The sequence below is a fragment of the Chiloscyllium plagiosum genome, chromosome 5 (genome assembly GCF_004010195.1).
Source record: "Chiloscyllium plagiosum isolate BGI_BamShark_2017 chromosome 5, ASM401019v2, whole genome shotgun sequence".
Taxonomy (NCBI): domain Eukaryota; kingdom Metazoa; phylum Chordata; class Chondrichthyes; order Orectolobiformes; family Hemiscylliidae; genus Chiloscyllium; species Chiloscyllium plagiosum.
The window spans coordinates 61,384,498-61,401,027 of record NC_057714.1 but is presented as its reverse complement, the minus strand read 5'-3'; the positions used below and the strand labels follow the sequence as shown (position 1 = coordinate 61,401,027).

Sequence of the window (16,530 nt, the reverse complement as noted above, 5' to 3'; positions counted from 1 at the left end):
TGTGCAGAGGAGGTTTACCAGGATGTTGCCTGGTATGGTAGGAAGATCGTATGAGGAAAGGCTGAGGTACTTGGGGTTGTTTTCATTGCTCCCTCATTATGGGCATTTATGCGGGCATTGGATAGGCATATGGAGGATAGTGGGCTAGTGTAGGTTAGGTGGGCTTGGATCGGCGCAACATCGAGGGCCAAAGGGCCTGTACTGCGCTGTATTCTTCTATGTTCTATGTTCTATGTACTCAGACCTTTGAGCCTGCTCCACCATCAATAAGCTCATGGCTGATCTAATTTTAACCTCAACTCTACATTTCAATCCAATAATCTTTCATCCCATTGGTAATCAATAATCTATTGATTTCTGCCTTAAACAAATATAAAACTTCTGCCTTTTGAAGAAGGAAATTCCAAAAACTCACAATCCTCCAATGGCCAAGCATGTTCTTTGTTGTGGGTAGTCTTTCTAGTCAGCCAGTTATCAGAATTTGTAAATCTAATGTAGCTGTCTGTATAACTGGAGGATTGGCTCCCTATGGTTCAGTATGTATCTGTGATAAAGCAGTCTAAGCCTGGGACTTACAGCTAAGGGATTGGAACATAAGTCTCAGTAAGAGATAATGAATCTGCAAATCATTGGTAAGTTCAACCTCTGGTATTGTTGATATTTCCAGGCAATGTACAGCAAAATAGTGGAAATTTAGCAGTTGTGGAAACTGATGCCTAAATTAAAACATTAAAGCTCTGAGGAGAGGCTGAGAAGCCAAGAAGATATTATGTTGAAGAGAAAGATTAGGAAATAATTAAGTATCCAAAATACAAAAAGGAAGAAATCAACTGTATTGTGACACTCTTGTTTGAAATTGCTACTAACTCTATAAACAATGGACACTGGCTCAAACTTCAAAGAAGGAAAGTAGTTTAGACTTTAGATTGTAAAATTTTATATATGGGATGATGACTGTATGCACTAGGCCTCCAAGGAATGCAATGGAGGCATGATAATGTGGAAGATTTTGAGAGGTTTGGATAGATATTTGAGGAGATACACAATTGAAAGAATTATTAGTTGCCTTCAAGAACCAAGCAACTGAACTGATACTCTGGTTCTGTGCTTTCCGATGAATCTTAAACAAATTTACAAATACTGAAATTCAATCATAAATTGTTCAGTTAATTAACAACCTGCTTAATTTAAATTATCTGCTATTTCCTTTCAGACCATGTGACTTGAGTGATCTGGAATATCTGGATGAAGAGTTCCACCAGAGTCTACAATGGATGAAGGATAATGACATCACTGATATTCTTGACCTCACCTTTACAGTTAATGAGGAGGTGTTTGGGCAGGTTTGTGTGGTTTGTGCCTACAACAATAACAGGCTAAACTGGCAAAGCACAAAGAATAACATTGAAGAAATAAAAACGTGACAATAATTGCTGGTCTGAGCCCACCACAATCTTTACCCTCCACATCACCCCCTCAGTACTGCCTTGCCTTTCTCTGCACCCATGATCTAACAGCAGCCGAACTCAAAGTTGGAGATAGCCTGAATCGATGAAACTCTGACTGATAAACTGTAGCAGAATCCCTGGTTCACAGCCACAACTCACTGTGCACTACAAATAAAGCTAGAAGCTTATTGAAGTTGAGCCTTGACTAACATTTTTAGGCACACATTTGGGTTTTATTCATGGGACAAGGGTGATGCTGGCCAGACCAGTGTTTATTGCCCATCCCTAATTGCCCAGATGGCGGTTAAGAGTCAACCACGTTGGAATCAAATGTAGGCCAGACCAGATAAAGATGGCCACAGACAGCAAAAAAGTAATTCTAAAGAATATTCCACTCATGTCAATCAATCCGATCTAAAGCTGCAGTTGATAAGCATGATTCTTGCAATTGCATGTGCTCAGAGACATTCTTCAATTTGTGGACAGGTTTGCAAGCTCATGAGGAAACATAGTCAATATCCTCCATAAGACCTGTGCTATATTTTATGTTTATTTTGACATAGTTTGTGAATCAATATAAGCTATAATCACTGTTGAAACGCTTTTCCAAAAGCAGCTTCTTAAACATGGTGAGTCGAAGAAAATGTTAATGTTGGTTGGATTGTCAACTCCAAAGAATATTTGGAGTGTCTCTTTTAGTAACTAATAGCCTCTTCTGCATTAAGTATATCATCTACCTATGAGGGACTATAAGGTTTCAACAAACTCCATTATTTAGATGATAGTACATGCCACATTTAGTAAATATATCTCTCTTTTGTACAGCCTATTCGTCATCTCAGACTCTTGAACATGAGCACTGGTGTCAGTGATGCATCATCATACACATCACTGTCTTCTTCCATTACATGGGAGGGTAAATGTGATAGGGTGCAGGGTAGGAGAGGGAGGCATTAAACTGATGATAAACGAAAGTGCTTCAGAAATTCAGCTCTAATCCACAGCCTTTACAGTTTTGTTGAGATGTGAAGCAAAGATGGGCACTCAACCTGTTCTCAGGAGACAAGTAATCGGCATCTTAAATATATTAACGAGGTTGGGATCCTTAAATGTATCCTGCTGTGCCTTTCAGGGCTTCCTCCAGCTCCAGGGCTGTCAGCTAGCTCAGCTAGCTGGATGGCTGGTATATGATGCAAAGTGATGCCAATGGCATGGATTCGTTTTCTACATCATGTGAGGTTACCATAAAGGACTCTCTTTCTCAACCTCAGCCATCAGCAGAGGTGTGATGACACATAGGTAAAACCAGTCGTCTCTTTCTCTGTCACTAATAAGAACAGCCATGTGGTCAGGTAGGACCATGGCAATTTTACCTGGGCCTCAGGAAACTCAGCAACTGTAGTGGGGTGAGGAAGAGCTTAGCAAGAAGACAAAAATCTCCATATCAAATCTGTGGACCAGAAGGAGCAACAATGTTTTCCACAGACACCTGTGAAACATAATCATCAATTAATTGCTATCTCTAAAAAGGCAGGATTTAACCATCGCTCTTGAGGTTCAATAGCATTATCATCACTAAATCCCCCACTATCAACATTCTAGGGTTACCATTGACTATATAAATATTGTGGCTATAAGAGCATTTGAGACTATGAAATCTGCAGTGAGTGATTCACCTCCTGACTCCCCAAAGCCTGTCCATCATCTGCAAGTCACAAGTCAGGAGTGTGATGGACTATTCTCCACTGACTGCAGATGCAACAATTCTCAAGAAGCATACACAATGCAGAACAAAACATCTTGCTTGAGTGGCAACCTGTACAAGATCGTCAACATGCACTCCCTCCACCACTGACACACAATGGAAATGGTGTGTTCCACCTACAAGATGCATGACAGTGACTCACCAATCCTCCTTCAATAGCATGTTCCAAACTCGCAAAGTGCACCACTTAGAAGGACAAGGGCATCAGGTACATGGTACACCAGCATCATCAAGTCCCCTCCAAGCAACTTTTACCATCCTGACTCGGTTCCTTCAGTTACATTGGGTCAAATGCCTGGAACTCCCTCCCTAATGGCATTGTGAGTGGCTCTATACCAATGGCTACCGTGGTTTGAGGAGACAGCTCACTAAGACCTTCTCATGGGGATTTAGAGATGGGTAATAAATGCCAGGGACACCCACATTCCATGAACTTCATGACATTCAATCATAACGGAAACAATTCGGAACTTGCTCTTTTTTTAATGATTTTCTTTTTTCTAGCCATCGTGACAGAAAGATAAATGGGAGAGTTTCTGACCTGGAGTACCTTCATTTTTGTCTTTTGTCTTTGCTTCATTTACATAGTCACCTTTTTCATTCATTTCACACATGCTCTTTCTGTCTCACTGTTACAAGTAACATGGTCCTGCAGTTCAGTATTACAGTTCAATCTGTGTCAGTAAGGAGAAACAGTTGATGCGTGATCCAACATCACAACTATCTGACTCAAGTTTTGCAACAGTACTTAATACCACTACTTAATACATTGACAAACCCTTCAAAAACTCATTCCGTGGTGTAGGTCTGCCTTCCACTGATTCCCTTCTGGTGACTTAATGAAGCTGTCATTCCCAGCTACTGCAATACATCATGGGAATAGGCTTTTGCCATGCCAACGGTTGAAGTCAAGACAACCAATTCCCTGAGGAACCATTGCAATAAGAAACCACGAAACACAGAGAAACCCTTAATGATTCAGAATTGTTTTTTCTTTAAATTCTGTTATAAATTCAAACAATTCTAATGTTTTTCTTCACTTTTCTTAGCAAATAATAACTTTGCTTCTCATAGGTCACAGAACGAGAACTCAAGACAGGTGGAGCCAACATTCAAGTATTGGAGAAAAACAAAAAGGAATATATTGAGCGTATGGTGAAGTGGAGAGTGGAAAGAGGTGTTGTTCAGCAGACTGAAGCCTTGGTTCGAGGTTTCTATGAGGTAGGTGGAAGTACCTGGGCTGGCTGTAGTTAGACTGAACTCAGTTTTCTAGTTTTCCTCCAATTATATAAATGAAGACATTTTGCACCCCTAATCTGTTCTATGAATAAGCAAATTGCAGGACCTGAATCTCTATTTCTACCTGACTCCACCCTACATTTGTCACCAACTTCACATAACACCATCAGCCTCTCCTCCTCCATCCACCACCATCCCACAGCCAGAACTCTCTCATTCAACCATCATTTCTCTCTCTCTCTCTCTCTCACTCAGATACACACATACACACAAAGCCACACACACACACATACCTTTCAACCCTCAGCACAAACTGAAGGCTGTGATTGGTTGGTTATCCAATACCTGCAGTCCTGTCACTCAGTCTATGCTACTGAAAGTAAGGAAACATGATTTGTAAAACCACATCAAACTGAAAACTTCAATATTGAACAGAACATTTTTAAATACCATGATTCCCATTCAGAACTCTGAAATTGATTACACAGGCATCTAATGAACATCATGACTAATGGAAGTTATGAAACACAAGTAAGTTTCTGATATGATGCATCAGTCTTTATTACTTTGTTTGGCATAATGCTGCAAGTGTAATGTGAAAATAAGATTTTTTTTAAAATGTTGCACTTGAACAAGTCTGGGAGTTGGCTGGTATAATTGGCTACTTTTATAAGCAGTTCTTTTCTATATTTAGTCATTGGACAAAAGGGGATAGAGAGGAAATTTTGATAGCGGTGTACATGATTATGACAGACTTAGACAGAGCAGATAAAGAAAAGCTATTCCTATTAGTCTAAGGTGCAAGAATAGGGGCATAGATTGAAAGTTTTGGACAAGCAATGTTTGGGAGTGGAGAGGCGGTTGTATGAGCAAGAGATTTACTACCCAGCAAGAGGTAATCATCTGGAACACACTGCTTATGAGGGTGTTGAATGCAGAGAAAAATCAATGAATTCAAGAAAATATTAGATAAGCAATTGAGGGAAATTAACTTGCAGGAACAATGGGGACTGAACCAGAGATTGAAACTGACTGGATTGCTGTGCAGCATAGTCGTCCTCCCTCTGTGTTGAAAAATCTCTGGTGTTGAACCAAAAATTGTGTGTTCTCAAAAAACATGCACCCTGTCAAAATTTCTGAATGCCTTTAGAAAGTTTCAGTATGCACTTAAGCCATTGCCAAAGCTGAAGGGCCAGAAATAATAGTCAGAAATTAAAATAATGGACTGCTGTTCTTGCATGTCCCCACTTAAATTGCCAGCAAGCAGAAGGTGTTCTTTATGTGGGATTCCCCTTTTTTTCAGTCAGGACCCCACTGTCAAAAGCAAGTCCTGAACCTGCACCACACTAACAGCAGTCACCTGCAGTAACTTTAGCTTGTAGTGACTAACTATTCAGCAGAAGCACCACTCACCATGCATTTCAGAGAGGTGGGTGGGCACTGAAAGATGGAGAAGGAATAGAAGAAACTGCAGCCTGCTCTTGCAGCTGAGGGAGAGGCAGGAAATCTCCATCTCAAGGTGCACTTCTAATAGATTTGAAATTTAAAAACTGGCCACTGGGGAAAGCCCTTCACAAGTTGCCTGTGGCTACAGGTCTCAACGGCATACTGGAGGCAATTGTCTTGTTCCCACTGCCGCTGGGACCCACAGGCCGAGCCAAAGCTTTCCAGTCTGCCTTTAAACATTGACCTTAACTGGACTTTTAATCTTTTCAAAAAACTGCCTATTAAGTGTGAGCAGGTAGTTGTTCCATGTCTGATCCAAGCTGCTTGACTATAGTTCAGAGACAGAATGGTCCTGGCAAACTGGCAAGATGGCCAGTAGTATCAAACTACCCACCCTACTAAACTACCCACCCTACCAAACTACCCACCCTATCAAACTACCCACCCACCAGCCTCAGTTCCTGCACCCATTGACACTAAAACTCTTCCCATGGAGGTTGGGCGGGTGGGGTGGGGAATGTCACCAATTATTCGTGTAAGGGACCACATGTCTCTATCATCTGGAATCCAACTTCTTTCTCCTGGATACCCCAGTCAGCGTCACAACCTATGTCAATTGTCAACTCAAGACAGAAGGTGGGCTGCAAGAGTATTTCACAGAATCATAGTCCAAGTTCAAACCATCAACTAGCTTATTTATATAAAATGTACGAATGAAGAGTATATTGATTCCAATTTATCTGCACACTTCAAATATGTAAAACAATAAAGAGCGAACTCATTAGCTTTGGAATAAGGGCTCAGTGTTCCGAGTTAAAATTTGGAAGGTGGTCCATGAAATAACTCCACAGAGGCTGGTATCCCATCACCAAGTACCCTTTATTTACATGTGCACGGTAGTTGACACTGGTCTGGCTTCCTCAGAGCCAGCTCTCAGAGTGAGCAGAACCTCTGCCATTCTATTTATATCTGTTAGCTGGGGCTCCCTGGTTGGACCAGATTAGCAGCTCTCAATCAGGGGACTCATATTTTATAAAGTCCCAACTGGCTGACCTTGTTACAATCACGACAGTCCAAATTCTCAAATCTGGGATAGTTCACGCTGTTGTTACAGGAATACAGATCACAATCTGTGTCTGAGAGTGAAAATGTAGGCAATATGGGATTGGCCTCTTTATTGTCACAGAGATAAGTCTAGTTCCCCTGAGCTTTCAGCCACATGTGAAGTACATGCGTACTGTCTGAGGCACCTTACACTTGATGTAGTTAAACTCATCTCTCCGCTGAATTAATAAAAATAGAATGATACCATATCATTGCTTGTTTATTTCCTGTTGTACTTTTTCACAAGAGTTGTCACAATTTATATTTTCATTTTGGGAAAGCAAATCTTAATAGGACTTACACACTTAATGGTAAGATCCTCGGGAGCATTGCTGAACAAAGAGACCTTGGGGTGCAGATTTATAGCTCCTTGAAAGTGGAGTCGCAGGTAGATAGGATCGTGAAGAACGTGTTTGGTATGCTTTCTTTTATTGGTCAGAGTATTGAGTACAGGAGTTGGGAGGTCATGTTGCGGCTATACAGGACATTGGTTAGGCCACTGTTGGAATATTGCATGCAATTCTGGTCTCCTTCCTATCGGAAAGATGTTGTGAAACTTGAAAGGGTTCAGAAAAGATTTATAAGGATGTTGCTGCAGTTGGAGGATTTGAGGTATAGGGAGGGCTGAATAGGCTGAGGCTGAGGGGTGATCTTATAGTGGTTTATAAAATCATGAGGGGCGTGGATCGGATAAATAGACAAAGACTCTTCCCTAGGGTCGGGGAGTCCAGAATTAGAGGGCATAGTTTTAGTGTGAGAGGGGAAAGGTATAGAAGAGACCTAAGGGGCAACTTTTTCATGCAGAGGGTGGTACATGTATGGAATGAGCTGCCAGAGGAAGTGGTGGAGGCTGGTACAATTGCAACATTTAAGAGGCATTTGGATGGGTATATGAATAGGAAGGGTTGGGAGGGATATGGGCCGGGTGCTGGCAGGTGGGACTAGATTGGGTTGGGATTTCTGGTCGGAATGGATGAGTTGGACCGAAGGGTCTGTTTCCGTGCTGTACATCTCTATGACTCTATGCTGGTTTCGTATTATCAGCAAAACTCAATATTGTTCTCTCAACTAATTCTTGTTCTTTTATTCTTTTTCCGTGTTGTACATCTCTATGAGTCTATGGCTCTAAGTGAGTACAGTGTCAACAAATATTCATATGGAACATCATTCACCATATATTACTAATCAAAGAAACAATTCTTTGGTTTGTGACTTTCAATTAATTCATTCTTGTAAGACTCTACTTAGTCCTTTGCTTCTTCAGATTTGACAAAGGCCTGTAATTCAAAAAGAACTCTTCAGAGGCCCTTTAATAGTTTGTCAACGTGCTGTCCGTTCTGTTGTTCCACTTCCATGCATTTCTTTTCAATTTCTGCTGTCGTCTGTTCCTTGGATCCATCTAAATTCATACTGAAATCTATGCCTATAAGCTTTTTCATAAATTCTCTGCCTGAGGGTAAGTCCTTGATGATTATTTGCCTAACCAGAGTGCAATGCCACGATTTCTACTACAGCTAGGTTGCGGATGCAGATCTTAGATAAAATAGGGACTAAACCCTGTGTTACTGGTATCAATCTGATCCACACATTAGTTACCTAGACAACTGAATGAACCAGCTCCACCAATGAGCTGATCTGGGAGAATGGATTAGTCAATATCTGAATCCATCAGAAACTCTTCAAAAGTCATTCTAATCGAAGCTATGTCAAAAGAAGGACATTTTGATTTAGTCATTTAGCCAATTTAGATTATAAGTTTTTTGTTTACTAACAACAATGTATTTGAATCAAAAATTCAAAATTAGTCATTCTCCAATTCTTCATGCATATAGTTATTTTATTCCATTATTCAGTCACATAGAATCGAGGCTGTATGGAATATTCTTGCAGCTGTTCATGCAAGAGGCACAATATTTTGCTAGAATCCAGTGGAAAATCTGATTACATCTCTCTATGGTGGTTTCCATTATCACATTTCTTTCTGATACATATTAATAATTCATGCCTAGGTAAACAGGGCGTAACAAAGCATCCAGAACATACATAACTTGGAAACGTAGTAAACAATGAGCAGGACAAGAAAAGATTTTAAGAAGTTATAGGCTGGCAAAGTGGGCAAACATAAGGAGGCTGGATTTTCAATGTGAGATCATGAATTTGATGTCCAGATCTTTTCCAGGTCCTAAGCTTGCAGTATCTCTATACTGCTGCACTGATGATTTTCCATTTGCAAAGCCCTTAATTGGGCCAGAGGTGAGCCCAACGTCTAATGGGTGAAACTGGTGCTGCCTAGAGGATAGAACTGGTCCTTGAGTGCAATGATCCAAAGAAGACGTCAGAAATGTGTGGACTTGATCTGGACTTTCAGATTGGAACAGGCAGGAGACCAGAGGGCCAACAACCTCACAAATGGCCAGATGGTTAATCACACTTACAACGCTTATTTATATAGCACCTTTTAATGTAATGACATTCCATAGGCACATTATAAAACAAAGTAAAGAGATAGTAGTTAAATGACCAAAAGTTTAGTCAAAGAGATCACCTTTAAGTGTTCTAATACAGGAAATGAGGTAAAGAGGTAGAGAGGTGTAGAGAGGGAAATACATGATTGTAGGGTCTGGGCGGCTGAAAATATGATCAATTGTGGAACAACTATGATTGGGATTGCACAAGTGGCCAGAATTCAAGGATAGAAATGTCTTGGAGGGTTGTGAAATTGGAAGAGGTCACAGAGGTAGGGAGAGGCATGACCAAGCAGCAATTTAGTCTAAAGGATAGAATCTTCCATTCCTGCAAATTGCAGGCCGAGAGGTGGAATGTGACCTCTCAGAATGCCCAAATTAAGATCTGGGAAGGAAGACCCAAGCTTGAACTTGCCGTCCCACCACTAATTAATGGTCCATTAATGACAAAGTGATTGGGAAAAAAATTGGAGCCAACATGAGGGAAATGTTTTTACACAGTGAGTTTCTAATGATCTGGAATTATCTATCCCGAAAACGTGATCGAAGCAAATCCAATAGTATCATTCAAAAGATAATGGGATACACAGTTGAAAAGAAAACAATGGCTCAACTATGAGAACAGAGTAGAATAAACAGCTAACTTGATAGATCTTTCAAAGACGCAACACATGATGGATTGTAATGTCTCCTAATCTGTATGTTTCCATAATGCTATGATTTTCAGTAAACTTATGGCAGTGTGCCAGGAATGGTTCTGGGACAATTTCTAATCTTCATCAAAGATACTAATGAACAAACTGAATTTCTAATGCTATGCTCTTATTATCTAATGGTCCACATATTACCAGGTTTAGCAAATGTATTCAAATCTTTTGGGAAGGAAAAAGAATTGTTCCGTATAAGGAATTCCTGGCTACAAAATGAGGGAGTGGCAAGCAGTGTTAAGATGACATTCCTTCCCCCTGCCATCCTTTACTTTCCTGAAGAAGGGCTTATGCCCGAAACGTCGATTCTCCTGTTCCTTGGATGCTGCCTGACCTGCTGCGCTTTTCCAGCAACACATTTTCAGCTCTGATCTCCAGCATCTGCAGCCCTCACTTTCTCTCAAATCCTTTACTCCCTCCCAGGGATAAAAATGAATCAATCCTGCTTTGTTCTCAAGAGACCTGATGCAAGGACCTAACTGAGAAATCAGAGGTAGAAATTTAAGATAGTGATTAGGAGTTTCTTTTATGGAAAAGATTATCAAGGCATGGCATGACTTACCAAAGCCAACAATAGAAGCAAATTTATAATCAGTTTTAAAAGTGAATTGAGGAAATATTTTTTTAAAATCTTGTTATATTACAAGGTAAATGCAGTAGTTCTCTCAAATAATCAGCAAAAGCATTGGACCAGATGGTCTCATTCTTTAATCCTCTGTATTATTCTGATGTTACATCACATGCAATTAACTCTAGCCTATACGTAATATTTTGCAATTGTTCTTCGAATGAGGGGGCAAAATTATTCTCCACAGATTAACCTGTCTGCTATAATCTCCATATGTGTTAAAGACTTTCAGTAAGTTAACAGTAAATTTTGTGCTACAGGTGGTGGATTCACGACTTGTATCTGTATTTGATGCCCGAGAGTTGGAATTGGTCATTGCAGGAACAGCAGAGATTGACCAAAATGACTGGCGCAACAATACAGAATACCGGAGTGGTGAGTATACCTTTACTTCTCAGTCCTCAATAGGTGACAGTTAACATTATTTTTTCTGGTCAATACATTTGACACAGCAGATAACTAATTCCAGCTGGAATTGTGCAATACATGATACTGTGCAATCCAAACTTAACTAAATGCAGGATATAAACTTAAACGGATGATTCCTTCTTCCAAGGAAGCTGCGATCCAAAAAATGGCAATAATTTTACGGACAACCTAATGCTGTTTTCATGAAAAAGTTACAGGAGCATTTCTTCTGTTTCCTGTTTGGAGCAAAATTGTAATCATGTGAATCGTACAGGAAAAAGTAATCCATGTGTGGCTAACTAAAGAGCTAATAGATTAAAAAGATGATGTTTTCAACATTGCCAAGAAAAGTAGTAAACCTGAGCATGGAAGGATTTTAGGAACCAGCAAAGAATGGTCAAAAATAAATAAAGGGGTAAATAGACTGTACAGGAAATTAGCAAGAAATATTAGAGTAGATTGAAAAGGACGTGTAGAAAAGCTTGAAAGAACAAGTACAGTGGCACAGTGGTTAGCACTGCTGCCTCACAGCGCCAGACACCCAGGTTCAATTCTGTCTGTGTGGAGTTTGCACATTCCCCCCGTGTCTGCGTGGGTTTCCTCCAGGTGTTCTGATTTCCTCCCACAGTCCAAAAAATGCGCAGGTTAGGTGAATTGGCCAGGCTAAATTGCCTGTAATGTTAGGTGAAGGGGTAAATGTAGGGTTGCTCTTCGGAGGGTCGGTGTGGACTTGTTGGGCCGAAGGGCCTGTTTCCACACTGTAAGTAATCTAAGAAAAGAAAGACAATAGTGAAATTAAATGTCTCTTGGAGGCTATGGCAGGAGAAATTACAATTGGAATTAAGAAAATAGTAAGGATGGCAAATGTTTGAGCTGGATTTTTAAATGGGTCAGGGTATGGGTAAAAGATGGTAAGTATGCAACATGGCACTATTGTTTTTATATGCTGGTTCATCACTACATACTGCAATGTGAGCAACCTCAGGTCAGGGCAAGCACCAATATGTTGTGTATCTCTCCCCACTATGGACCTATGCTGGGTCCCAAATGCTACTGCTGCTGACCTTTTACTCGATGGCTCTCCTCCAGAAAATGGGCACCTGTGGCCTTTAAGACAGAAACACAAACTTACTTGTGTTTATGCCTTGGCTAGTGGATCTGCCAATCACACATTTGCCTTCCAGAAAGGATACCCATATACCATCCCAAGATTGAATGATGAGCCTATCCGCGAGGCTTTGTTTGGCTGAAGGTTTGAAAATCTTCATGTGCATTCTTAAAGCAGGGTTGGAACACAGAAGTAATCCCTATCTCCAATTCCTGAAAAATCCAGATCTTTGTATCTGCATTCATAATAACAGACACAATAAGTATTCCACAAAAAAATGGAGAATCAAGATACTTGTGAGATTAGTGAGAGCAATTTAACATCAATAATGCAATAAAGGAAACATATTGGAGAAATTAACAGGCTAAAAATTGACTAATCCCCAATATCTGATGGCCTATATTCTAGGATTGCGATTGTGGTAGAGATAATGCCCTAAAACATCACTTTGTGGACAGAAGCAGGAAATTATGACTGCTTCCAGGAAGGTACAGTCACTGATCTGTATTTTTATTGGTGATTCCCGCTAATTGGTATGGATATTGTTTCCCTACCTAATTAAAAACAGAAAGTGGGTTCTCAAAGTCTTCATAGACTTTGCTGCTTGAGAGGAGCAGATACAGTAAAGGGTAAGTAACCAAGAGAACGCTCTAATATGACAGCATATTCTTATTAGAGACAAAAATTGCAGATGTTGGAATCCAAAATAGACAAGCAGGAGGCTGGAGGAATGCAGCAAGCCAGGCAGCATCAGGAGGTGGAGAAGTCGATATTTCAGGTGTAACCCTTCTTCAGGACTGGGGGGTGGGTGTAAGGGGAGCTGCAGATAAAGGGGATGGTGGGAGCTGGGGAATGAAGTGGGGATAGATGAAGGCAGGCAGAGGGTATGACCTGCTTGGCCAATGGGAGGAATGAATCCAGTAGGTGGCAGGAAGGAGTGGAAGAGATGGGGAAGGGCTGGGAAGGGAGTCGGGGGATGGGAAGGGAGTCAGGGATGGGAATTGGAGAACTCAATGTTGAGTCAATCGTGCTGTATGCTGCCCAGGCAGAAGATGAGGGGTATTGTTCTTCCAATTTGCGGTTTGGTTTTTTTTGTGGCAATGGAGGAGGCTGAGGATGGTCATGTTGGAAAAAACAATGTCATCCCTCTCAGCCACCTACTAGATTCATCCCTCCCATTGACCAACCAGGTTGTACTCTCTGCCTGTCTTCACCTATCCCCACTTCACCACCTGCCTCCCCCAACCCTTTATGTGCAGCTCCCCTTACACTACCCCCGGTCCTGAAGAAGGAGTACCTCTGAAACGTTGACTTCTCCACCTCCTGACACTGCCTAGCTTGCTGCATTCCTCCAGCCTCCGGCTTGGCACATGCTTATTGGCTTTTTGAAAACTTTCAGTGAATCCAGGAAAAGGAAAGACTGGTTTCCAAAATTCTGATAGGCCTGCAGTGCATCTTCAGCTTTTTCCACTTTTGTTTAAGCTTTCCAGTACTTGCACCTTTTAATGTCCAATATGATTTTATGATTGAATTTGTCCCAATTTAGATCCAAAATCAGCCAAATTTACTGTCGAGCATTTTATGTAGGATCCACAAATGAACAGAGAGATGACTTTAAAACTGACTAGATTGACACTCATGTCCCAGACATGAAAGAGTATTCCATGAACCAACTGCTTCATTGGTTCCATACTGTATTTGGATTTAAACATAATGATTCCCTTTGTCTTATCTCCTTTAGTATCAATTTTGGTTTGTAGTCTGCTCACTTCTAATTGAGAATGGATTCAAGCCCCACTCCTGTGCCTGAGTGTACAATTTAGGATGCTGCTGCAAAGAGACATACCGAGAATTAAACATACGCTGTCATTGCCTGTTCCATTAATTCAGGTGAATGGTGCAATGTGAAGCCTTTCTGCCCCAACTGGTTTAATCAGTCATTTGCCTCGATGCTGTTAAAATCCTGTTATCAACAAAATAGCTCCCACATTTGCCTGCTCAACAAAGGTATTTGCATTAAAAATGGAGTTTTGCCTGGGAAGCATTTTGAGATTTTTCTAAGAGATGGGGAGTAAGTTCAAATATTTATTTATGTTGATTATTTATAAATGCACTGCTGAGATCATTTCAATTTCCAACTCACTTCCCAAACACAATTCATTTCGACCACTGCTAAACCTTGCCTGCAATTGTGGCTACTCATATTTAATATTACAAGTCGAACTATGAATTTTATTTTGCAATCAAATTATCCGTATTAAAAATAATTCACCATTTGCTCAATCTCATTAGATCTTCTAAATTACAACTGCATCTCTAAAATATTGTGGCTTTCTACACAATTTACTCTCAGATTGATAACTACTTAGTGCCTTCTCATTTCCATGATGATTAATAGAGACAGAATGAGCAGTGGACACAATGCTAATCCCTATGTATCTCCATGCTATAATGTTCTTTGTGACCCATCATGTCGAGGTTCTCATTCATGATTATTTTCCTACGTCTCTCTTAATCCCATAAATCTTCTGCATCACAGCAAATCTTTTGTTGTGAGGTGATTATGTTGCTATTTTAGCAAATCACAGTGATACATATCATGCCCTGAAGTCCATATACCATAACAAGAATGTCTAAATTACTTCCAAAGGTTCAAATACTACAAAATTGTGGATACACAATATTTTGATTTAAAGTCATTTTCCTACACATTATAAATACGGTTTATAATCAATTAAATCTGTTTTCTACAAAACTGAAAGAGATGTGTTTACATTTATGCATTCAAATCTCTTATGCCTTACATCTGTGCCATCTTAGTCCTCTAAAGAAAAGTGGAAGTGTTAATCAAGACAATTGTTAAAGCTCAGACCTAGTAGGATGATCCTGCTGACTGATGTTACAAAGGTAATTGCTGATCATCTGTTCTTACCTGTGCCCCTTCCTCAGGTTACCATGATGGTCACATTGTAATAAAATGGTTCTGGACAGCTGTGGAACACTTCAATAATGAACAGCGGCTTCGACTTTTACAGGTACACAATAGCGGTGATTGCAAACAAAATCTTTCTTCAATATCATGTGGTTCCAAGGTCTGGGGATTAATGTCAACAATATTTGCTAACATATGTTGTTAAGCATTTATTTAATGTTTCTTACAGCTCTATTTTTGTAAGGGAAATAATCTTCTTATTTTAAATAGGTTAATAGTTCTGTTAAAGTCGTAGACTGATGTTATAAGAGTACATTTAACATCTGCCAATTAATATTACATTTGTTAATTTATAACCTGGAATGTTAATGACAAGTCACAATATTGATTGCAAGAACAAAGCAGCTCTGCTGATTAAACTATTTTATGACTATTAATGTTGACTCCCTTGTGTAGTTGTGACCGTACATCCAAATATTCATGTGCAAAACAGATTGGTCAAAGGGAAGGCAAGATTGGGAACTATCTTCAGACTTGGCCTACTGTATAATATTGTTTATATTAAGACGAAATGTAACAATAAATGGTATTCCAAAATATATTAGGCTCTAATTTTATTGTTACAATACTGAAAGACTATTCCATGAACTCTACTGCCGAGTACTAGTTGGTCTACTCCACATGCTTCTCTGCAAATATTTCTAATAATCATATGTTTAGACTTTAGGCTTCTCACCTAGCTGTTGTTGCTCTTAACTGAGCTCACACTATGCTATTTATGCCCAGTGAAGAGCAGTCCTGTGACATTATTACAAGGCTGCTCCAGGGTCCTAAAGCCTTTAGACAACTCAAGACCAAGTCTGCCTGAATCTCAGTACAAAATGAGGTCGGACAAACAAATGCTACATTTCTAAAGATGTTTATATAATGAGTTTCAACCTATAGGACATGCAAGTCACACTTTCTGTAAATGGAATTTATGTCTGTGCGTTTATCTTTTTTTTTAACAGTTTGTAACAGGAACATCCAGTATACCTTATGAAGGCTTTGCCGCACTTAGAGGGAGCAATGGACTGAGGCGATTTTGCATCGAGAAATGGGGCAAAGTAACATCACTGCCAAGGTATTTGTCAAGAAATTGCAAAGAATTAATGAACATATAGTTTACATGTAGCAATGGCCTAGATGCTTTGTACGTAAAAATTCTGTAGGAAGGTTTTAATGACAAAGAGTACTTGATTGCTCAAAACCCCACATCATTGCTGCTTCTTATGTATTTG

At 40.0% G+C, this 16,530-nt stretch overlaps 1 protein-coding gene across 7 annotated transcripts in view; it reads left to right on the top strand.

Moving 5' to 3' along the window:
- LOC122549923 (E3 ubiquitin-protein ligase HECW1-like) overlaps positions 1–16,530 on the top strand; it is a 462,631-nt gene that overhangs the window by 419,662 nt on the left and 26,439 nt on the right. For all 7 annotated transcript variants that reach the window (XM_043690154.1, XM_043690160.1, XM_043690156.1 and 4 more), the window contains 5 exons: positions 1,214–1,343; positions 4,288–4,434; positions 11,063–11,177; positions 15,268–15,353; positions 16,261–16,373. In XM_043690154.1, the coding sequence (XP_043546089.1) occupies positions 1,214–1,343; positions 4,288–4,434; positions 11,063–11,177; positions 15,268–15,353; positions 16,261–16,373 (591 nt within the window). The remainder of the gene's footprint in view (positions 1–1,213; positions 1,344–4,287; positions 4,435–11,062; positions 11,178–15,267; positions 15,354–16,260; positions 16,374–16,530) is intronic.